Source organism: Poecilia mexicana, unplaced genomic scaffold, assembly GCF_051168715.1.
Source record: "Poecilia mexicana isolate PSO_F unplaced genomic scaffold, ASM5116871v1 scaffold_13, whole genome shotgun sequence".
NCBI lineage: Eukaryota > Metazoa > Chordata > Actinopteri > Cyprinodontiformes > Poeciliidae > Poecilia > Poecilia mexicana.
In genome coordinates this window covers 29,326,970-29,351,131 of record NW_028263382.1, presented here as the reverse complement: position 1 = coordinate 29,351,131, position 24,162 = coordinate 29,326,970, and the positions used below count along the sequence as shown (strand labels likewise).

General features: G+C 39.2%; 3 protein-coding genes across 3 annotated transcripts; all 3 read left to right on the top strand.

Moving 5' to 3' along the window:
• Window positions 1-532: 532 nt before the first annotated feature.
• thap12b (THAP domain containing 12b) lies at window positions 533-6,063 on the top strand. The gene is made up of 5 exons (XM_014980407.2): window positions 533-855; window positions 1,958-2,078; window positions 2,179-2,286; window positions 2,374-2,410; window positions 2,634-6,063. Exons 1-5 carry the CDS (start codon window positions 767-769, stop codon window positions 4,526-4,528), a joined length of 2,250 nt encoding a protein of 749 aa, XP_014835893.1. The 5' UTR covers window positions 533-766; the 3' UTR covers window positions 4,529-6,063.
• A 1,370-nt stretch (window positions 6,064-7,433) lies between these two features.
• Window positions 7,434-21,963, top strand: map6b (microtubule-associated protein 6b). Its single transcript, XM_014980415.2, has 3 exons — window positions 7,434-8,170; window positions 14,493-14,706; window positions 19,286-21,963. The coding sequence occupies exons 1-3, from the start codon at window positions 7,455-7,457 to the stop codon at window positions 19,490-19,492; spliced, it is 1,137 nt and encodes a 378-aa protein (XP_014835901.2). The 5' UTR covers window positions 7,434-7,454; the 3' UTR covers window positions 19,493-21,963.
• On the top strand, window positions 9,661-11,218 carry LOC148155890 (uncharacterized). The gene is made up of 2 exons (XM_088012099.1): window positions 9,661-10,640; window positions 11,065-11,218. The coding sequence occupies exons 1-2, from the start codon at window positions 9,661-9,663 to the stop codon at window positions 11,216-11,218; spliced, it is 1,134 nt and encodes a 377-aa protein (XP_087868225.1).
• Window positions 21,964-24,162: the final 2,199 nt, after the last annotated feature.

Below are 24,162 nucleotides of genomic sequence, written 5' to 3'. Positions count from 1 at the left end.
GTTTTAAGATCTCCTGTATAGCACTTTGGACAACATGGACTGCATTAAAATCTGCTGTATACTTGCTTACAAAGCACTGATTGTTTGCATGTTAGACAAAGAATAAAAAAACATGTCTTATCTTGATTTAAAGATTAAAAAATTAAGATATTGTGTTTTTGGCACAGTAATCTCAGTTATTATCTCTTAACTACTATGTGTTAAAACTATTTCTAGTTAAATAGTTAAGCTGTTAGTTAAAGGTAAACTTTTGTGATGTTTTATTGAGAAAACCTAATTTCAAAGCATGCTTCTTTTTGGACTCCAAGAAGAACACACCACTCACAATATGGCGGACGCACAGACGGCCTGTGTTTTATCTGCTCTTATCAAATGCCTGTGGGTGGCAGCAGCGTGCTGTAGGAAGTTAAGGTAACTACGTCAGATAGAATAAAGAAGAAAAAAAATGCCTGGCTGAAATTCCATTGGCCTATCTGATTATTCGATTGACCAATAGTTATATAAATGGTTCTCCATTCGTCCAATTACATTCGTCGTGGGAGGGACATGGCGCTGCAAAATGAAGTCGCATGAGTCCAAATGTAACTGTTGTTTGTGTGGCGGTTTTTTGGGTTTTTGAGATGTTTATGAGACATTTCTTTGCCAAAATCATAGTCCGGCTTTGATTTGAGAATCACACCGGTGGACTTGGCTTCTTGAAAGGATATCAAGCTATCAGAGGACATTAGCCAGCGAAGTTAGCTTAGCTAACTTGCCAGACTGAAACATGCCGAATTTTTGCGCGGCTCCAAACTGCACACGGAAGAGTACACAGTCCGATTTGGCATTTTTTCGTTTTCCTCGAGACCCTGAGAGGTAAATAAACATAAAACGCATCGCACACAAAGACGATCTTAAAGTATTTCTTAAAGTCCCGCTAACTTTACAAGAGTTCTTTGTTTTGTGTATGTTGAGCTCATGTTAACGAAAAGTAATGTTTTACCTACGACCACATCCTTTTAGAGGTTTAAACTTTAGACATTAAAATACATGTCTGTCTGATTACGTAAGCAATACATATTAAATGAAATCACTTATTCTGTCCTTGAGTAGCTTTTATCCCAAATATTAATAATTTCTTTTTACTTTTAATTGAATAAAACTATGGTGAAGTAGTCCCACTACTCTTTGGGTACTCTGGCCGTTTTTTATGTCAAAATTCTATTCTTTTTGCAAATTAAAATCCCCCAAGTTGCATTTAATATATAAATATAAAAGTGTAATGCTGATATTGTTACAGAGGTAAGCCATTAGATAGGAAATCGTGACAAACAACAGACTTAGGGGATGGATTGGACAGGCAAATGAATGGAGGGAGGATCAATTGAGTACTGGAGAAGCAGATAGTTGAAGAAATAAATGGAGTGAAAAATGGATTGATGAATGGATTTTGAAAATGGGACAGGAAATACAACCTAGTTGTACATATTTTTCCTGATGTTCTGTTTTAAAACTTATTTAGATCTGGAAAGCACTTAAATGAAATTCCTAAATCCTTGTTGGTTCTGAAATACTTTACCACAGAAATTCAGACTTAGCATCTATGTTGGTCAGGAGAAGGAAAAACTAATTCTACTTTAGATATTATCCTAAATTAGACTCATTTGCTAAAACATTCACCCAAAATATACATTTGTATTTACATATAATTGTACAGTTTCTTGCTATAAAACAGACTTAATGGCATTTTATTATAAACATTGGAGAGGTCAAGTTTCCACTGGAGGAGAAAAATGAAGAGAACATTTTTTCTTTCCACAAAAATATTTGGAATGTTGTTCTTACAATCATAATAGTCTGAAAGATCTATATTTAAAAAAAATATTATAAACAATTTTACTTGGGAGAGTGACTACATTATCAAAACTTAAAGTAAAATGTCATGTTGTAGAAACCTATTGTTTATTTTTGTTTCTAGATGCAGAATCTGGGTGGAGAATTGCCGTAGGGCGGATCTCGAAGCCAAAACAGCCGACCAGTTGAATAAGCACTACAGATTATGTGCCAAACACTTTGACCCTGCCATGGTGTGCAAAACTGTGAGTGTTGACGCCATCTGTGTTTTAGCACTTGTGTGACAAATCTACATCTGTGTAATTCTGTATTTGTATAATCTTATTTGATTGTTTTTCAACTCAGAGCCCCTATAGGACGGTCTTGAAGGACACGGCCATCCCAACCATTTTTGATTTGACAAGCCATCTGAAAAACCCTTACACCAGGCATCGGAAGCAGATAAAAGAACTTGTAAGGAAAAATCTTGTTTAATAATTTAGCTAACTTGGCTATTTTTTATTTTTTGTGAGTTAATCCCAGTTTCTTAATTTTCCCTAGACTGATGAAGATATACAGAGGATTAAAGAGAGACGACGTAAGTATTTGGGGAACCGTTTATAGGTACTTTTGTGTTGACTTATTTATGCATGAAAAAATTGACTGGTGACTGGAATCGATTATTTTGACAGTTAATGGAATAAATAAAACGGCACATTCTGTTGATTTTTCATTTAACCTCTTAAACCTTTTTATGCGATATTAGAAATACATCAAGTTGATAATAAACAAATGTAATTCACTTATGTCTCTTTCCTCAGTGGCTTCTGCTGAGCAGACCATCAAAAAAGAGGATCTTTCAAACATTGCCGACAACGAGCCTCAGCTTTCGGCCGACGAGAAAGAGTACCGGGATTATTTGAGGTCTTTGTTTGAGATTCTGTTCATGCTGGCAAAACAAGCAATCCCTTTGACCACCGGCAGAGTATCCGAAGAAGAACTCAAGTCCAACAACTTCCAGGCTGTCATAGATTACTGTATGAATGCCGGAGACGAAGCTCTGAGGAAGAGATTCGAGGTGACTGCGGTGAACAGTGAGTACCTCAGCGCTGCCCAGCTGAATCAGCTCCTCGACGTTTGTGAGAACACGGTGAGGGAGGAGATGCTCATGGAGGTGAGGGAGAGTCGTTTCTACTCCCTGGTGACGGGCGACCTGGTCGAATTCGCCAACAGCAAACACTTGCCCGTGTTCCTCCGCTTCGTCAACCAGCAGAACGTCCTCCGAGAGGAGTTCGTGGACTTCCTCCCATTCGTGGACGGAGACGAGGCGGCGCTGGTGGAAAGCCTGGAGGCTCTCCTGGTGGACCGCTGGGGACTCAGCATGGAGGACTGCCGCGGTCAGGCCCACAAGGCCACCGGGACCTCCACCACTAAGATGAAAGCCGTGGCCGTACTGCTTATGGAGAAGTACCCTCTTGCGCTGCACATGCCTTGCTCGCATATGGCGCTGAACATCCACCTCGCCAACAACCTGCCTTTCCCCAACGTGCAGATCGTCATGGAGAATCTGAGGAGGATTACGTCCTTCTTTAAAACCCCACACACTCAGGATGAGCTGGACAAGGCCATCTCCATTCAGTTCCAGAAGAACGAGGAGAAAGGAAATGCTCTCAAAAAGATGTGCTCCTCCGGATGGACGGAGCAACACAACATCTTTGATGTGCTGCTGGATATATTGCCTTCACTCCTGCTGTGCATGGACAGCATTCGGGACAATGCCGACGGAAAGTTTTCCAGTTGCGTCACCGCGGATGCGTATTCCATCGGAGAAAGCATTGCGGATTTTGAGGTGATTGTCACCGTCGTCATCTTGAAGAACGTTCTGACGTTCACTAGAGCCTTTGGGAGAAACCTTCAGGGGGAAACGCTCGACGTGTTCTCCGCCGCAAACAGCCTAACAGCGGTTCTGTACTCTCTCAACGAGGTCAACGACAACATCGACGTGTACCACGAGTTCTGGTACAGCGAGGCCGTCAGCTTGGCAGCCCTCATGCAGATCCCCGTGTCCGTCCCGAGACTCTTCCTCCGGAAGCAGCGGGCGGCCGACCTCGGTGAGATCCAGGCTGAGACGTACTTCAAGGAGTACGTGACCGTACCCGTGATCCGTGGCATCATGCAGGAGGTGGAGGACATGTTCTGCGACAACAACCTCCGAGCTCTCAAGTGCCTGTCGCTGGTTCCGGCTGTCATGGGCCACATGAAGTTCAACACCACGGAGGAGAACTTCGCTGAGGTCTACAGCGGCGACCTTCCGAACCCAGACACGCTTCCTGCCGAGCTCCACTGCTGGAGAATAAAATGGAAGCACAGAGGGAAAGAGGTGCGCTTGCCCACTACCATCCACGAGACCCTGCAGTTGCCGGACGTCAAGTTCTTCCCCAACGTGGACGCCTTCCTCAAGGTGCTGTCCACCATGCCGGTGCTCAAAGTCGAGAAAGGCACGGGCGAAACCGCCACCGAGCGGCTGCAGGCGTATCTCGGCAGCGTGCCCGCGAAGCATTTGAACAAAAGTCTGGCAATGCTCCACATCAATACCCACGTCAAGCACGACCTGGATGTCATGGTGGACAAATACTGCCGGCTGTACCCCGAGGATGACCCCGAGGCTGAGGTCGAGGACGTTGGCGAAGACGTTATTGTGACCAAAGTGATCTGAAGCTTTGGCTCAAATTCTCACTTGTTATCTTTGAGTAAAATACCACAGTTTTAACTACAAAAAAAAAGGTGAATATTATCTTATTACTGCATCTGTAATAAATTTGTCATCTTAACGCCTTGCAGTCGGTTGTTTTAACGGATATGGTGCTTCTTAGCCCACTAGCTGTAGCTACAACAATAGTTACTATAAAAGAGTTAAAGGTGGGGATACATGACTTTACTATGATGGAGCATTGGGCCACGCTATGAGAACAAAGATAATAAAATTAGAATAAAGTCATGAGAATTAAGTCATAATATTACAAAAATAAAGTTGTACAATAATAAAATCAAAAATAAATGACTTGTAAAGTCATTCTTGTAAAGGCATACTTTACAAGAGTAAAGTATGACTTTACTCTTGTAAAGTATGCCTTTACAAGAATGACTTTACAAGTACATGAATGAGCAGGCACACGCAGTGCTATGCAACACGTAACAATAAGAATGATGTTACAAAAAAAGATCATCGGAGCCAGCAGGCAGTTCTGGACGACACAAGCATTCCATTAACATTTTCACATGAAAGCAGAATGGAAAATATTCACAACAAATCTCAAGTTTTTACAGAGATTTTACAGTCATAATCTGTAAAATTATCATTTTAGGGATTATGACTTTAATCTGTATATCGTATGAGTTTATTTACGTAGTATAACTTATCGTGATACGACAACTTTACGCTCAATTCGACTATTCTCTTAATTGAACTTTATATTCTTTTTAATATAACTATTCTTGTCATATTGTAACTATGTTAAAGTTAGCTCCGAAATTCAAACGAATGCGAAGTGGATGTTTTATTATTTTTTTATCAGTTTATGGAGCTTACATTTTTGAGAGATTTTTAACTAAAAATGATAGAAAGTGTTTATTGTGTGATGTGTAAATATTTAGTGTTTCTCCAACAGACTTTGAGTAAAGTACCACATTTGAGTTCTTGTACGCAATGACGCCGTAATAAAATGAATTAAATCTTTGTTTTTTTGTATTTTTATTATAGTTAGCCTTTTGATATTTGTGACTTTTGTAATTGATCTGATAACTTCTGTGTTTTTTTTTTTTCTAAATCAAATGATATGATGCAGGCAGATCACTCAGTTTTTTTTTTAGAAAAAGGCTCTTCATCCGGGTATCAAATGGTAGCAGCAAGTTTGGTAATCTGTCTCCTACTGTGTTTCTTTATTCTGGTTTTTAATAGTCTTTCACTTATTAAAGAGCAAGTATGTTGGAAGTGCATCTATACTATGTTCAATTATCGTTTTATGCCAGGATATGTCTAAACAAAATGTGATACTTGTTTTTTTTTCTACTTGTGTTTTGAACATGATTTTGTTTTTGTATATTTTTGAGAGAAATGTTTTAATTTGTTTTACTTAAACACCCTGTAAAAACATGAAATCTGTTCCTTTTTTTCCATGTTTAAGTCATTAATCCATGTTTTTAGTCCTGCAGAAATATTAAAGTTGTCCATTAAAATAATCTATTAAAGCACGACTGCCTGGTTTCTTTGTTAGGTGCACAGTTATGTCGACATTAAACTTTCTCAGCAACAGTCACGTCCCAACTAGCTCAAGCTACACAAACTAGCTACACAAAGTTGTTAATGTCATTAAATTGTTAGATATAGAAAAAAATTATATTTTAAATATAAATGTTGACAAGCAACTTCTAGCAGAGGTCATATTGTCAGGCATCAAAGTTGCTGAGTCACATAATGTACTTCTGGTGGCATTACCAGAAGTACGACATTACAAATTATCTTAAATGTTTCTTAGTATATTAGAATATAATTTAAAGATGGATGTTATTCAATTTAAAAAAAAAGGAAAAATAAAAATGTTTTAAAGTTTTTTTCAGTTAATTTTGATGATTATGGACGTCAATAAGAGATCAATATTTTTCATAAATTTGCCTTCTGAAAAAATGTTTCTCCATGCGCATATATGCTCTCAATACTTAAGCTCTGTGAATTTCTGCAAAAAAAAAAAAAAAAACTTTCCAGGGTTCTGATTTTTTATATATATTTTCAACGTCACAACGTTTCAAGAATTTCACTGACCAGTGGGAGGATTTTCTAATATTTTGTAACTGTATGAATGTAGGCTGTACATTAAATCCACTTTTCACTGATTCTTTTCTGACACAACTACAAGCTTTTCATGCTCTTTGTAAATTAAATTTAGATTGTATTAAAGTCATTTATTGATGACATATTAAGCAGAAGCAGGTAAATGCCGCCGCGCGTGCTATTTAAATGTGATGAAATCTGGAAAGTCCTTGAATTTTACGTTAACCGAGGTGTGACAACCCTGAATACACGTTTCACTTTTTGATTTACTACCTTTTCATTTGTAACTTAATTTAAATGTGTTCTTGTGTTGTGTCGCCTGTAAGCGTTAATTTAAATAAGTTATATTCCTTTTTGAATGTCGTAAAATGGCAGCAGGAGGGTTAACTGTATCTCCGCCCTCTCCGTGCTGGACGGACGCAGACGGAGTTCAGGTGATGTTTCGCCGTACAACCACGCAGGGCATCACACAAATGTGGGGTGGGGTCGCTTTGATGCGCAACCAGACAGCGATGCTCACTCCACTGTTAGCCCCAAAGTCTTAAACTTCACTAAGACCGAGCACCCTGCAGAGGGAGGCGATCTGTTCAAGGGGAGCTGCAGAATTGGAGACTTTTGCATCGAACGTCGCGCGTTTTTATTATTATTATTATTATTATTATTATTATTATTATTATTATTATTATTATTATTATTATTATTATTATTATTATTATTATTTACCTCCCTCCTCTCTGCGCGTTTGTCCACGGATAGAGCCTGTTCCTCCCCTTGCCCATCTTTTCCAGTCAGCTTCCTCTTCAGGTTGAGCGTTATGGCCTGGCCGTGCATCACGCGCGCTTGCTGCATCAACCGCTTTTGGACCGAGCTGGACAAGGCGGACATCGCGGTGCCTTTGGTTTTCACCAAATACTCGGATGTGACCGACGTGCAGCACCTGCCCCACCACCCGCAGCCCAGGCAGAAGAAGGCCCCGGCTATTGCCATAGAAACCCAGCCGCATCCGGAGGAGCGAGAGGCCGCCAAGGCACCGCCCGCGGCGGGGGGTGCCGCAGCGGCCAAAGACGGCGCGTCCGCTGCGTCCGTCATGCGCCAAGACTTCAAGGCGTGGAGAGTGCGCCCCGAGCCCAGCTGCAAGCCCCGGAACGAGTATCAGCCGCCGCCGGCTCCGTTCAGCAACGAGACTCAGTATCAGAAGGATTACAAGCCCTGGCCCATACCGAGGAAGCACGACCACCCGTGGATCCCCAAACCCAGTCCCACCGCCGGCTCCAAGCTGGAGCACGCGGCGGCGGCAGCAGCAGCAGCTGGCGAGAGCGAGAGCGGCGTGGAGAAGAGCGAAATCGAGGAGAAGATTCAAGAGAAGGAGTCAAAGGAGGCAGTGAGGAGGGAGAAATCCACGGAGAGGAAAGCGGCAGAGAAGACGGAGGGACCCGCAGAGGTGAGCGCAGAGCAGCGGAGAGGCAGAGCCGCAGCGGACGCTCTCAACAGACAGATAAAGGAGGTCATGTCGACTTCTAGCAGCTACAGGTAAGAGTGTGAGGGTAAGCCAGGACGAAGCTGGCGCTTATATCCTGTAACCCTTTCACGCATGATAGGATTTTTGCATTATATGGGCATAAAACATATTCCACTTGGGGTACAGGAAGTCTTTAGACTCTATGTGGGGAAAATCCGAGCATCTAGGAAGGAATCATGCAGAATTTTACTTTGGGCCCACGTCCTTATGCCCACACAGCTTGATTTACAGATAGAACAATCAATGGGTCGACAGTAAATCAACCGACACAATGGGTTTCGCTTAATTAACACAGCAGTCACGTCACAAATTTGATCAAATGAAAGTATATTCTAAAAATTTTTGCATAGTGATCCTGTAGAGCTTCGAGTTCAGAATTTATCAGGAAGTAAACAAAGAGTTAAAATCACTACATGGGATGGTCCTTTATTTCCTGAATAAATTAAGTAAAAATTTAATTAGTACAGTTTTTTCATTATGATGTCATTTATCTTTTTTTAGCCGTTGACTCAGTTTGAAGTAGAGGTGTGCGATACTTCATATTGTGGTATCGATTCCATAGCAATTAAATACAACGCCTCGACGATACTGACCCGATACTTTTTATTCAAGTTTGATACAACCTCAAACTTTCTTCCGTTAGCTGTTTTTTTGTGGGTTTTCCTTTAAAATGTTTTGTTAAAACCTTAGACTAAATTTGGAAGTAGGTCTCTGCAAAATACTTTAATAGCATAATAAACGGAAATAACAGTAAAACAAAACATATTTGTGTGCATCTACAAAATTATAATTTGAGAAACCAAATCTTACTTAGATAGAGTTGGGACGCTAGAATACCTAAAATAAAATAAAATTTCAAGAGGGAATTTTGAAACTATCTCACCATGAGAGTATCGATCTGATGCTGTTATCAACTTAGTATTGATATGCTATGCTAAAATAGATCATTTGTTTTTAGGAAGCGGCCAAACTATGTTACGTTCGTCATCAACTGCTATAAACAGCCTTTACTTGTTGATTTATTGACAAAATTTTTTAAAGGTATGCCTGAAATGAAGCACCAGCAGAAATAATGAAATTAGCGTTGAAGTATGACTGGTAAAATAGCTAATAATGTTTTCCTTATTATATGTGCAACTGGTTTGTCAACCTGCAAATCAGTTGTGAATTCAAGTACTATTGACCTAAGCAGCCACAAACTCTACTTATTAGCCAAAACCCCTACAAATTACATGATCTGCTTCCATGGGAGCCAGAAGAAAGACCCATAATCGTTTCCCCAGTAAGCCTCCGAGGAATAAGGTGGATAGAATGTTCAGTTCCAATGGTATCAATTACATCAGCAGTGATGTCATCACTCTATGATATCACAAGGGAATTGCTCTCTTGAATGTGGCTCGCAGACAGAGTTTTCTCTGACCTGTTCCACAGTTCAATCGCGGCAGATCACCCTTCAGAGCTTGTTAGATATCGAGTCCAGAGAAGTGAGAATTTACCAGTCATGAAGCAACAGCAGACTGCTTTTAAACATGAAGCTTTTCCAGCTAAGCTTTCATGGGTCGACATAGTAGATCTCAACATCCAAGTCGACTATGATGCTGTCATTTTCCCTGTTGAAGATGACAGCGTCAGCCCCATTGAGCCGGAAGATCTATCAGAGATCCAGGGGGAATCAAGTCCTTCCGGCAACTTTGAGACATCTTTGGAAGTCGAGCAGAAAACAACACCCTCTGCTGGCTTCGAGATTACCCCCTCAGTGGAAGACTTGGAAGAGACAAACCAACACATCAAAGATCTGACAAAGCAGGTAGACGATCTTAAAACAGAGTTGCAGAGAAAGAATTTTGAACTCCACGAGGAAAGAGACCGAAGGATTGCATGTCAGGCTGAAGTCAAATCCCAGCAGGAGGAGATTCAAAAACTGCAAATGATGTTGGAAAAAGAACGTCACCAGCAAAAGATTAAAGATGTTGCAAAGGTTTCCTGCTCTTCCAAAGTCACAGTTGACAAGAGTGCTCTTCAACAGCTGGAGTACTTCAAGCGGGAGGCTGCAAAATACGCCTCCCGCAATAAAGGCCTAATTGAAGTAATGGTTGAAGAATACAAAGTGAGACTTAAATATGAGGAGCAGCTCAAAAATCACTCTGAGCAAGCTTCCAAATTTAAGGCTCAGGAGGAAACGATGAAAGCTCTCCAGGGTCAGGTTGCAGACCTTAAGGTGGAGTTAAAACTTGCTCTAGAAAATATCCATCCTAGAGTCTCCACCCAACCAAAGACCCCCCTGCAAGCAGAGGAGCCCAAGCAAAGGCAGACCTTCAGTCAACAAGGGGTCTCCATGAATAGCCTGACATGGCCTTTGCGCCGACCCACATCCAGCTTGCAAACAGTAGGCTCCCTACAAACAGAGGAGACCAAGGAAAAACGGACCTCCAATCAACCAGGGAGGTCTGAGGAAAGAGGGACCTTCACTCAACCAGGGAGGTCAGAGGAAAGATGGACCTCCAATCAACCAGGGAGGTCCGAGGAAAGATGGACCTCCAATCAACAAGGGAGGTCCAAGGAAAGACAGACCATCTATCAAACACAGAGGTCTGATGAAAGACAGACGTCCATGCGACCAACCTCCACTGGTTGCATTCATGTTGGCATTGGCATGAAGACCAATCTAAGCCCGGCTCGGCCTTTACACCGACCCACACCCAGGTGGAACTAACCTAGGTCACTATCCAAACCCAGGTTTTGTCAACACTGGGCATTATGTAAATTCAATCCTTTACTCCAGGGGTGCTCAAAGTTGGTCCTCGAGGCCCGACTTTGAGCACCCCTGCTTTACACAAATTTAGGAAATCAAAACAGACTAATCAACCAGTGAGGTCTGAAGAAAGACGGACCTTCAATCAACCAGGGAGGTCCAAGGAAAGATGTACCTCCATTCAACCAGGGAGGTCCGAGGAAAGACAGACCTTAACTCAACCAGGGAGGTCAGAAGAAAGATGGACCTTCACTCAACCATGGAGGTCCGAAGAAAGACGGACCTTCACTCAACCATGGAGGTTTGACGAAAGATGGACCTCCAATCAACTAGGGAGGTCCAAGGAAAGAAAGACCATTTATCAAACACGGAGGTCTGAAGAAAGACGGGCGTCCATGCGACTAACCTCCATTGGTTGCATGGAGGGCCTTCATGTTGGCATTGGCATGAAGACCAATCTAAGCCCGGCTCGGCCTTTACACCGACCCACACCCAGGTGGTACTAACCTAGGTCACTATCCAAACCCAGGTTTTGCCAACACTGGGCATTCTTGTAAATTCATTCCTTTACTCCAGGGGTGCTCAAAGTCGGTCCCCGAGGCCCGACTTTGAGCACCCCTGCTTTACACAAATTTAGGAAATCAAAACAGACGCAGGCAAATAAAATTACTGACTCCAAAATCAATGGAGAAAACAAGATCAATTTCAGAGTTAAAATCCCCAAAATAAACATTAAAACTGTCCAGAAACAACCAATCAGAACCAAAAGGCAAACTTTTGGTTCTGATTGGTTTCTGATGCGTTGAATATGTCTCAGCACATTCAACACATAAGACTACTAATGTACTGCAGCTATGCAATTGTCAGAAATACAACCTAACCTTATATCCTAATTGTTTATTTATAGAATGATTTAGAAAACAAAATTCTATACTTGTCAAATCTATTTCGACACATATTAGAACTTTGCATTGATTTCCCTTCATTTTAGTAGCTGCGATTTTCCCTAACCCTAACCAATATTAGTCTATTCCTAATTAACTAAAACTTAATTCGCACTTTACCTCTAAATGTTACCCCTGATCCAAAGCAATGAATCCATCATACTAGGACCAGGTCTTGATCCTATTATGATGGACATAATATGACACTGTACATATGGTGCGTTCGCACCAAACACATTTTGAGAATCAGGCACATCTGGTTTACATTCAACGCGTCGAGGGCCGATGCGGTGCGTTTGGAGCGTCTAGCGCAGCGTTGAACGCTTCACATAGACTTTGAATATAAACCAGAGTTGCCTGACGCTCAAAACGTGTTGGGTGTGAATGCACCATTAGAATGTTCAGTTCCTATGGTAACAATTACATCACTCTTTGATGCATCAAATGAATCTCTCTTGAGTGTAGCACACAGACTGTTTTTATTCAGACCTGTTCCTGTTTCAGACTTATAAGTTTTAAGTTATGAATCTTATCTAGGAGCTGTTTAAATTATTTGAAGGCACAGAATCAGCCCAGTACAGGTTCACATTCTCAGGTGAAAGAGACTCGCCTTAGTATGAAGAAATTTTTCAGTACTGGAATTACACCGAACATAAATTAGTTTAATCAAAGCATGTCATGAATATGTGTGCATGCCATGTACTCCATCTTAAGTCCAGAGCATGGTAGTTTTTTTTTATTGCTTTTACCACCACTAGATGGTGTGCATATAAGTTATAACATAACTACATGGCACAGGGGTTAAGCACAACCCACATATGGAGGCCTTAGTCCTTGGTGCAGCTGTCGCAGGTTCGATTCCTGGCCTTGGCAACCTTTTAAACCTGTGTGGCAAAGACATGTGTATTGATTGTAAACTATAATCTGTAATAAAAATAAATTCAGTATCAGAAAAAAATACATTTAGCTTCAATGGCTCTGCTTTCTGTGCATCCAAATCCTTTTTTGGACATGTTCTACAGCTCCTGTCACTATCTTGCTAATTATTTTACTAAAATATTAACTCTGCTTCTTTTCCTGCAGGACTTTGTGTTATGCATGGCTTTTCCGTACACTAACTGAAACTCGCACAATTAAGCAGTTCTGCTAATATGTTTTTTGGGGACAAAAACACTTAACTTACAGTCTAATAACATTATCTCCTGTTGAAGTGTTTTCAAGAACAGTTCAGCTCCATTATTGGTGAAAATGTCTCTTGTAGATAGTGATGCATGATTTTCACTTGGATATTTGATTATTTTCATTTTATTGCCAACATAAAATAAAAAATAAAAATAAAATTTGAAAAAGTCTGAATTTTTGTAATTTAAAAAAAATAATTGTTAGTGATTTATTTTTGTTGAAAGTATTTTTTTCTTAACCTGTGAGGATGTCCTTCTGAAGGATGTGTCAAAATACATGTTTTGTGATCTTACTCTAGTTTGCCAGCAGGGGGCAGTGTATGGCACACCACACAAGACTGACTCAGAAGAAAACGGCTTTAGTGTAGCTTTCCATTGTAGTGAACAGTGGGGTCAAACAGTAGATTTTCTTTAACTTTAACCCTAAAGGTAGAGCCTGGTGCCTCACTGTTTGGGCTGATGTCGAAGATCTTTTTTTTATATATAAAAATATCTTCATAAAAAGATATTTTTATGATCTTTTCATGGAGCTCATAAAAAGATATTTGGTGTTTCAATGTATCCTATTTCAGTCTAACCAGAAAGCAAGTGATACAGCAACAGATAAGGGTTTCATCATCGATTTCACCACCGCCTTACACGTCCCAGGATTACTACCTAATCAATGCTCTTGACCCCGAGAGAATCAGGTTAGTAAAAGGGTCTGAAGGCAACCGAGTGTGTGGGTGACATTTTCTGCTGAAAAGCACCCATCAGTCTTTTGACCCGCATCAATTTTCATTTTCCTTTAAAGTTCGATTTTAACAGACCAATTTTCTTTCAAGGCGTACAACCTGATCGGTGTTGGTTTTATTAAATGTAACAAAGGTTGACCACAAAAGAAAAAAAAAGGTAATTTTTAAAAAAAATTATACAACATGCTGTTTACCAAATGAAAAAGTAGGATTTTTCAGCTTTAATGCATTACACGAGCAGAAAAATGCAATATGATTCTAGTGGACTATTGAATCATCAATCAGAACCTGCCAAAGGAAATCAATGCTATCAATTAGTTTGACATAAAACCAAAGAAAAGATGATTAGCATAAAAAAGCCATCCTCTAATAACGCCTAACTCACTTTCTGATTCATTTCAGGAAAACGTTTTGACTTCCAGATGTTTAGTTCACTGATCCCATGAAAAACCCGGTCATTAAGGGGAAAGCAGGCAGAGATAAATAGAAAAAATCTAATAACAGGTCATTTCTATTCGTAAATGGACAACAATTAGCATTGAGTTGCAGTTAAACATTAGTTAAATGTTTAGTATCTCTCTCATAAATCTACTCAACGATGAGGAGGCACTTTTTACCAATTCATGACAGAGTTCCTTTCATCGATTGGTTCGGTTTTCACGTCCCGTCTGCTCCATTTTGAGAAACGCCTTAATAAAAGTTGATTTTGCTGTTCTTCTTAGGACCGAGTTTAAGGCGTACAAGGATGTAAAACCAGTAAAGCTGATCAAAGCTCCCTCCCAGTATAAACCACCTGGAGAGGAGACCAGCCTGGAAACCAGCTACAGTGCCACATACAAGGGGGAGCAGGTGAAAGCCCAGGCCACTGACAACAAGCTGCTGGAGCGCCGGAGGATACGCAGCCTGTACAGCGAGCCGGGCAAGGAGCCGGCCAAGGTGAGAGACCCCCAAACCTGCAAAATCGGACCACCAGTCCTCCAAGTAGCCAGACTTACTCACATTAAAGTCTTTTCCTGTGGTTGCAAAAGGAAATATGTTCATGCTTTGACCTAATGACAGGTCGACAAAAGCCTTAACAATCCAATTCAGCAAACAATGTGGCTTCAATGCAATTCATAAACTCCTAACCATACAAAGCACCAACAATTGTTGCTTTTCAAGGCTTCAGAATAGCTAAAACAAAAGGCGATATAGTAAATCAAACAATGACAATTCAGTTTAACTGCAACAACACAAACCATGCTTTGGATTACAATCCCATTGCTTTCCATACGTATCTCCACCTTTGATAAAAAAATGAAAAATGTCCTAAAACTGGATTTATATTTTACAACAATTTCTAAACATCACATTGAATTTAAACAAAAATCATCTACCCTTGAAATCTGACTGCCTACTCCCACTAGAACCACTTTATTCGTAGTGTACATAGATTCGCTTTCAGACTAAAGGACACAATTTCCGCCAGTTGTGTCATGCTGTTCATCGCAAAATAACACTTAGGGAAATTTAGATAAAATTGAAATATTTGTGTTCCACTCTCCTATTGCCCTGACTGGCCACTCCAAGAAAAAAGTTTGCGACACTCCCCTGTTGACGATCCCATAAAGATAAATGTATAAATATTGATTAGAGTTCATTTGAAGCCCTCGACTTCCTTTTTCCAAATGGTACAAATTAGAAATGACACAGGACTATTTCTCTCAGCAACTCTTCAAAACAGGCAAGACCAGAGAACACACTGTCGTTGGTCAAATCTTTCTAAGTCAGAAATTGTCTATGAGAAGAATTGTATTACATGTGGTCAGAGCGCAGACACTTGGAACCTTGTTTGACTGCATTAAATCAAGAACTATTTGAAAATCCCTGCAAATGTTTCATATAAGTTTTTTGGCTTGTGCCAGAAAAAAAAATCTGAAATGGTTCATCAGTCAAAGAAATTAAACGTTTCTCATGTTACAAACCTACGTCCTGTAAAAAGCCCTGTAAGGATAACTTCAAAATGGACTACACGTAAAAAGCTTACAATATGAGATTTTTTAAATAAATGCACTCAAAATAAAGCGGATAAGTGTAAAATATGGATTATGTTATTTTAAGGTAAGTGGAATGGTGCTGTATATGAGGTTTTTTTTTTCCTATATCACACTCACTGATGTGCAATGCAGTGCAAAAGTCTTGAGTCATCCCTCGTTTCTTTACATTTCACGTCAAAGGAATCAGATTACAGCTGATAAGGACAAATGAGGGGAAAAAACATCCAAATAAAATCAAAAGACCTTCAGAAACACACACACATGCAGACGCTGACTGATACCACTTTAAAATAAACAAAAAAAAAATCAACTGACCAAACAGAGGGGTCGACTCAAAACTCTTGCACAGCACACGTAAAGCTGGTTTCATCCTGTGTGTAACGCTGGTTTGTTCACGTGGCCGCTCCCTCTCTCGTTCTCCTAGGACCTCTCAGAGACGGAGAGCAGCTCTGCTCTCCACCTGCTGTAGTCAGGTGTGTTCTCTGTTTCTTCCAGACAAGCATGGAGACTGACCCCCGGGTTGATCAGACGAATGCAGACATGCATTCTGCTCACGCACATTCTCACGCCCCGAATGCATCCCAGCCTTAGCGATCCTCAGACACATTTAGCCACCAGTCCAGTCCGCTGGAGAACTCTCAGACACATGCTCACTCTGCTCCCACCTCTGTGGCGGCCATGCCGAGCCCACCTCTGTAGACCCGATGGGACGTGAAACATTTGCTGAAGGAGATTTAGCATAAATGACTTGCAGAAAAGTGAGACATACAACACCTTCAGTGAGTAACAGATAGGAATAAGAGCAAGAGGGTTTTAGCGCTGTCAATCACACACGTGTAAGCGCTGCTCATGATTGCCAGTTTGCTGCAGCTGTGCTAACAGCAGAGGAACAACTTACTGTTACAGGAAAGCTGTTTATCTACTCTCATTTGTGGCTATGCTAACTAGCTTGCACAGCTAGCTAACACCCTAGCTGTGCTATGCTACGACCCTCCTCCTGGCTCTGATTGGTTGTCTCTCACTTAGCTGCAGATAGCAGTAGGACCACATCTATCTCATACTATGCTGTGACAGATTAAAGTTATGAAATGGCGACAGTTTGGACAAATAGGTAAAAAACACATTTTTGTTTTTGTTTTACTGCAGCATTAAGCAAACATATACAATCCCTGCTGAATTTAGCATTTTTTCTTATTTCCTATTGTAAACATTACAATAGAAAAAGATTATTGCTGTTGAGCTTTTCATAGAGAAACCTATCTTTAATCTGCAGTTGGCTGATTAGCAGCTTTGTTGCCTGTAATTTGCACTGGCCTCTGTTTATTCACAACATCATTATTACCACCAGATGCAGCCTTCCAGAAGACATCTGTCATCATTTAGATGATTAAGTTTACTTTTTCAAACAAAAGTTGAGCATGTTTTGCAACTTTTTTGCTTTATATGAGATCATTTGTAGAAGCTGGAAGGTCTTCCACTGTGCTGTTTTTATTTATTTATTTTTTTTACTAAAGAGCAGAACTACGCTCAGTGTCTCGCTTTCAACAGCACTCTGCTCTCACCGTTTCAAAGTCTGTATTTGAGCCAACAACCTGCAGTTGCAAGCTTGCTTGTTAGGTCTCTACATGTTGCCACCGCTAACAGTGTCTGAACTAAAGTATTTCATCCTTAAAGCCATTAGACTAACATTAGATTTCTGATGTGTTGTTTGATTAAAAAGTGGTTGTTGTTTAAAGAGACTGCATGAACCACCATTATGTAGGAAGAAAGGCACAAATACTTTTTTGTGCTTTTTCCTTTATAACTGCACTAACCACATGTTTATATACATCACCTATGCCGTGAGGAGGCATTATTTTAAGAGGAAGGGTAAAAAAAAGGTATGTATTGCATGCAAAAATGTGATTTTTAGTCTAATAATAGTAATGTTTTAGGCACATTTTGAACATTGTGCTCAGTGTTTGTTTTTTTTATCTTTAGGAAGAAGAATAAAATGTCTTTTTTCCCCCAAAAAATAATTTTTAAATGTAAAGCTAAAGCCCGCAACTGAATATCTTGCTGTACTCAAAGATTCACTTAGTAACGTATATGCAGACATGTCTGTGTTTTCATGTTATCTTAGAATAAAAAGCTAATGGAAGATGGCTACAAGAAAAATCTCAGAAATGTTTTCAACCAAAGGGGCTAAGACTAGGGGCCTGGTGTCCTCACAGTTTTTTGCTATTGTTTAATGAGTTAAATATGTTTTTTAAAATTAAATCACCAATCTAAATATTTAAATAAGACTAGATACTAAATACAGAACTATATCTTACAGAGTTTTCTTTTTTACTTGTTATTTGGTAAAAGCCTTATAGTTATTTGTTTTTTGCAGTTTGATAATCTCACATTGAATTTTTTTTAAATTACAACTTTAATTTGAGTACATTTATTACTTTAGGGAACAAATATAGTGAAAACTAAGTCACAAAAAATTGTCCAATTCTTGTACTGGCCAATATTTTCCAGGCAACAGCACAGGAGTTAGGCTAAAAACACCACAAACTTTAAAGTATTGACAGGATCCCCCAAATTTCAAGCCTGTTGTCCTTTTTTTTTTTTTTAACCAAAATATTTTTATTGAGATTTTCCACCTTGAAAATACAATCATGTAACTATCTGAACAAATTTTCTTTATAATTATTACATGACAGTAATTATTTGGTTGTTCATTTTTAACCATTATACCAAGCTAAGATAAACAGCAGCTGGCTCTAGTTTCAGTTCAAAACCCAGACATCATCTGCTACGTTCACACAGCAGGCAAATTCAACCCAAGTCCAATATTTTTTTGCAAATATCCGACTGAACAGCCCAACCACGATCTTTTCCCCCCCTAAAAAAAATCTAATTTGTGCCACTTCCATATTCTATAGTTTCTAAAGCTTCTGCGGACTGAACGGCCACGTCGTATTTTATGTAATTTTTACGTCATTGATGTGACGCCTGCTTCATGATTCGGTCCCAGACGCGGTAAATCCAGACTTAAACAATGGCTGAGACTTAAAATTGTGAAATTATGAAAGAAGTCTGTCAGTGAAGCGCATCACATGACAATCCCACCACTACACCGACTACCCATTCAAACAGATTTCTCTACATTAGTTGGGCCTTTTTTCTATTGCATTCCTTCATCTTGTTATGATCTTGTGATAATACTGCCATAGCTTAGCAACTTCAAAATTGATCAACAAATCCATTATTATTTTCATAAACAGTGTTTACGATTTTTTTGCGCGTTTCGAGTCGTAAACTGTTCACACAGAAAGTCTGATTGTGAACACACAACACGATAATATGAAATGACCACAAAAAAATTGGAGGATCAAGACCTGCCGTGTGAACGTAGCCCTTTTTAATTTTTCAGACTAAAGGTCAATGCTGTGAGCTTTATCCTCTTATTTTTTTTATTGTTTTTAAACCCATCTTCTCTCTTCCAGGTGGACAAACCAACGTCTCGCACCAAACCAAAAAAGGCGCCGACAACGACTGGGAAGATGGTGAAAAAAGCTAAGGAGAAGCAGATGCCTAGTTCCCACCTGGCCAAGAAGAAACCATCTGCGAACACACCCGAAGCCACGCCAGAGGGAACGGTGACGAAGAAGAGCAAAGAGATCAGCAACAGACTGGCTGAGGCCAAACATTAGGAAGGGGTCAACTCGTACGCTTTTTAAGGGTGTGACGACATCGCAGAGAAAATAATTTTCTTCCTCCTTTGTTCATCTCCTCACCTGTTGTCAGGTTTACACGTAGGATCACGTTTGAATGACGTTGAGCTTTTAGGATAATGCAAATAATTTTACTGTAAACCGTATGTGAACGTGTGAATGTTTGTGACTCCTTTGTATTCCGGCACACAGAACCGCTTTTCTATTATTGAGCACATAATTTGCACATATGAGTTCCACTTGACATTAAACTGAAAAAAAAATTGAGACATAAGTGTGCTTGTACAGTGCTGTGACAAAAGCCCAGAGCTAGCCCTCGTTACTTTTAAATTTTGCCTTAAAACAGTCCCGACTTTTGCGTAGGTTTCAAGCCATATTTCTCCAGACTTTTCAAGGATCTCCTTGTTGGACCACACCTTTTTCAGTAGTCCTATTTCTTGAGTGCCACTTTTTAATTCAATTATTAGTCTTCTTTTTTTTTACTTGTAAATCCTTTAGTTTAATTTTCAAAATTTTCAAAATTCCCAGATTTTGTTGCATAAAGCTGTATGCCGGTGAACATAGCTAAAGAAAGAGAAACAAAATGATTTGCCTCGGTTGTTTTTGTTCCACTGGCTGGTACTTGTTAATACAAGACAGGTTAACTGCCTAACTTAGGGAACTCTTTTATGCTTACATGATCTGTGGGTCAGTTTGAAAACAAACAGTGACGTATAGGGTGTATCATAAAAAATAAACGAAAAGGTCGTCACTGATTGATGAGAAAGATGAATACAAAGTCTGGAGAACGTTTGCTCAAACCTGCTTAAAGAACTCAAGAAAGTTTTGTGCAATGCTAACAAAATCTAAAGCTGCTGTCATGCTGTTTCTTATCCTATCATGTATGTTTGCAAGTTACCTTTTACCTTTTTTTTTTTTTACCATACTTAGTGATTGACTGACCATCTTGGGTTGAAAATCCAACACTCGTTACTCGCCAAACGAGTGCCTCTAAGTAGCCTAATAATTCGAAGCCAAACTAATGAAAAACAGATCCAACTCTGAGCATGCGAAAATCAATTCATCTTCGTTGGCGCAGACAGAGTGTCTGCATGTCATAGCATGAGATGAAATATAATTTAGATAACGTATCATATCATTTTGATGCGTTCAAAAATTATGAGACAGGCTCTTTGCTGGAGATGGGTGCTACAGTATCAGATGCACAGAAAGGTGAACATTATTTACTGAAATATATTCATATATTCATGCAGCTTTAAAATGCAAGGCATATACGCAACAGTGTGACGAAGGCGTAATGAAATGAGGGATGGCTCAAGACTTTTACACAGCACTGAAATATGTCTAAGAGGGCTTTTCTTTCTTTTCTCTGAATGGATGATTACTAAGTTAAGTACTGACATCACTGTATTAAAAAAAAACTATGTCAAGGAGATCCTTTTTTTCTCCGAGACGTATCACGTGAGTGTTTTTTTTTTTTTTTTTTTTTTTGTGAAAAGGTCTGTTTATTTCTGGTTTCCTACTTACAGTGCCTCCGCTGTTTGGTCCTGGTTTTTATTTCATTGTTCCGGGTGATATCTGGCGTAATCCAATTGGTTGTTGGGAAATTCAATTAACTGTAATGTAATTGCTACAGCTTGCATGCAAGACCCTTCTTTTGGTTGAGTGGCAGACTGTACGCGGTCACAGTTGCACTCTAGCTTGTAAATGGAGCCTTTAAAGATAAACGTATAGGTGAGATACCTTTTTCAAGTATAATGCATGAGTAGAAATAGATTCTGTTCACAACGAGACATACATTTAACTATTAATCTCATTGATTAGTGGCTGGTACTGCTGTAAAATAACCACACCGGCATTTATGGTTTCACTCTGAAAAATGTTTCTTTCGATCTAAATGCAAACAGGTTCCTTTGATTGGTTTCTGAAAAAACTCTATATTTTGTGGCGTTGGCCTCCACACACTTCTCTAAGTTGTGATTACATAGTTGAGCTCATTCAGAAAAAAAAAATTCAAAACAGCGCACAAAGGTCTCAAAAGGAAGAAACTATCTTGGTGAACAGGCCAATCTCTCCAGGTGTTTAAGGGCAAGGAATGGGCCAGGACTTCAAGCTCAGCTCTTTGAAATGCTGCTGAAAGTTTCTGCTTCTCTCTGTGAGCGTGTGTGATTTGGAAAGCTTGTTTCTGTGTCTGATCTCCTTCAAGCCTGCTGCCCGCTAAGATCACAACCACCAGAAGTGCTGCTCTGCACTCTTAACACCTTGGTGCTACCTCTCTCATCCTTCACGCCGTGGGGTTTGGACCGCTGCAGCTTCAGACCAGATGGAAGTGACGATGTCATACGGGCTGCAGATGTGTTGTGATTCTCTATTTTTTTCTTTTCTTTTTTTGTGCTTGTATCCTCAGCTTGCTCTGAATGAACTGAATTAAAATAATGGTGCAGACTCCAGTTGTGTGACTTGTTGAATTATTGCTAGATGCATAAATGTGACATAAAAAAAAAATCAGACATGGGTTAACATAATACAAAAAAATAGAGCATGGTCACTATAAATATATACCAAAGAAAGCATTTATATGTTTGGAATCTGTATTAAAATATACTTTATCTTAATCATGTAAAGAAACTTTATATTGTTTTGTTTTGGGGGAATATTTTAGAAAACCTAGTTTCAAGCATGACGTTTCTTTGGCTTCTATTCATTGCATTTTCCATTTTTACTTTAATAATGGTAAGAAAAGATATTAACATATTTCTTTTGTTTGTTTGTTTTTTTAGGAAAAAAAACAAAACTAAATGTGTTGTAACCCAAGCTCCTGAGTCATCACAAGCTGAAGCAGTGTCACTTGTTCAAGAAACTAAAGGAAAAGACCTGAAACAGAACCTTAAGGAGATCATATTCTTCCTTTCTTTGCGTGCTGGTGGTCACATTTTTGTGATCAAGCTATCCAGACAAAAAAAAAAGATCTATTAATAATTCAGCACTTACGGGGCCTTGTTTTTGCAGAGCACCATGAAATATTGAATATGAGCTGAGTGATGACTCTCGTCTGCTTGGTTAGGGTTTCATCTTATTTCGTGTTCAGTTGCAGTTCGACAGTGTTCAGGATGCACGATGTGAAGGAAACCAATCCATGTGACCTGTGAATGTGAAAACAGCATCCGGATGTCTGGTCAGTCAGAGATGAGAGATGGTTTATGAACTAACATACAAATGCAACTACTGGTCAGTGAGGATAATTGCGCTGTAGCATAAACAGCTTTTAAGTAAACCTGTTTGTTCGCTATCTGTATGTGGTTGGAGGACTTTGAGCTGCTACATTGCTTCATGAGGCTCTCTTTTGTGGTATTAATGCCAGCAAATCCTGACCTCTAGTGGAGATGTGTGGAATTGCTCACTCACCAACTCCTTCGGTTTCTGTGGATTATGTGTATTTTTTTATAATCTCCAAAACTCCCAATACTGAAAAATGTAACTAAAAAGACTAAAAATTTTCTTGAATATATTGTTTACTTTTTGAATTTACATTTGCCTTTTTGTTACTGCTTGACAGCCAGTTGGAAAACAGGTTATGTGTGATGTTTAAAGCTAAATCTTCATAACAGGGCAGGATTTTGGAGGATATGGTGCCCTTAGAAGATTATAGCTAGTTTTAGGGCCCAGTTTTTATTTTTTATAATATTAGATTGATGATTCAAATATACATCTTCAGCTTCAATTTGAAAGAGGAGTTTCTTTTCTTTTTTTTAATTATCTTTAATTTTATATTTCTAATAAGTTCTTCATTGTTTCTAGAAATTTGTCAAATCCATATTAACACATTAAAATTACTAAAGTGCCTATGCCAGGTCAATAAAGTTATTCATACCTCTGGAAAAGTTTGATGCAGCACAAGAATTTTATTTATTATACTAAATCAGATGGGGATCTCACAATAGATTACTAAAAAACATCAAAATCTGTATAAATGTTTAAAAAAATATATATTTCTATTTTGATTTTTTTAAAAGGTGGTATGCTATGCATACTGTATATTTTTCTCCATATTTATAGTCTTTATTAATTTTACAGCTTTCAAACTCTTCTTATAATTTCTGACCAGCTTTTTCCAAATTTCCACTATTTGATTTATCATCTTTGAGATCTAGGCCTCATGCCATTGGGCTAATTTTCAGCCACCTTCAACAATTCTCTACCAGTTTCAAGTCAGAGAGGTTGGGCCAACCCAGATTGTTAGAACGACTTCTTGTCAGAAAAAACAGATTGTCCAAGATTCTTTTAAACCTACATGTGCCAGAAATATGAAATTTCTGAACTCGGTTAAAAACTATAAATAAAGAAGATGTGGTGGAACTCTTGCAAACATTATTCTAGTATTGTTTTTATGTTCTTAGGTTTGAAATGTTAAATGGTAATTTTTTATGTTTAAATATTATACAACATTTAAATAAGGTAGGTGAAAACTGACATAAATAATACATACCTAAACAAGTTATTTAGCTTCATGTGGAAGGAACTGGGAAAAAGGAATTTTACTTTAACATCATAAAAGTGTCAAAACTACGAAAACGGGGGCTGAGTTTTACATTTAAAGAAGTGCCATGTCACTGCGTGACATTTAGGGTGATTTAATAATGGAGGAAAGT

What these genes read in the sequence shown, in the direction of transcription:
- map6b (XM_014980415.2), top strand. Translation starts at nt 7,455, where the DNA reads ATGGCCTGGCCGTGCATCACGCGCGCTTGCTGCATCAACCGCTTTTGG. An exon ending in TCGACTTCTAGCAGCTACAG is followed by an intron (nt 8,171 to 14,492) that starts GTAAGAGTGTGA and finishes TGTTCTTCTTAG; the next exon opens with GACCGAGTTTAAGGCGTACA. An exon ending in CGGGCAAGGAGCCGGCCAAG is followed by an intron (nt 14,707 to 19,285) that starts GTGAGAGACCCC and finishes TCTCTCTTCCAG; the next exon opens with GTGGACAAACCAACGTCTCG.
- thap12b (XM_014980407.2), top strand. Translation starts at nt 767, where the DNA reads ATGCCGAATTTTTGCGCGGCTCCAAACTGCACACGGAAGAGTACACAG. An exon ending in TTTCCTCGAGACCCTGAGAG is followed by an intron (nt 856 to 1,957) that starts GTAAATAAACAT and finishes TTTTGTTTCTAG; the next exon opens with ATGCAGAATCTGGGTGGAGA. An exon ending in GAGGATTAAAGAGAGACGAC is followed by an intron (nt 2,411 to 2,633) that starts GTAAGTATTTGG and finishes CTCTTTCCTCAG; the next exon opens with TGGCTTCTGCTGAGCAGACC.
- LOC148155890 (XM_088012099.1), top strand. Translation starts at nt 9,661, where the DNA reads ATGAAGCAACAGCAGACTGCTTTTAAACATGAAGCTTTTCCAGCTAAG. An exon ending in ACCTTCACTCAACCAGGGAG is followed by an intron (nt 10,641 to 11,064) that starts GTCAGAGGAAAG and finishes TCAATCAACCAG; the next exon opens with GGAGGTCCAAGGAAAGATGT.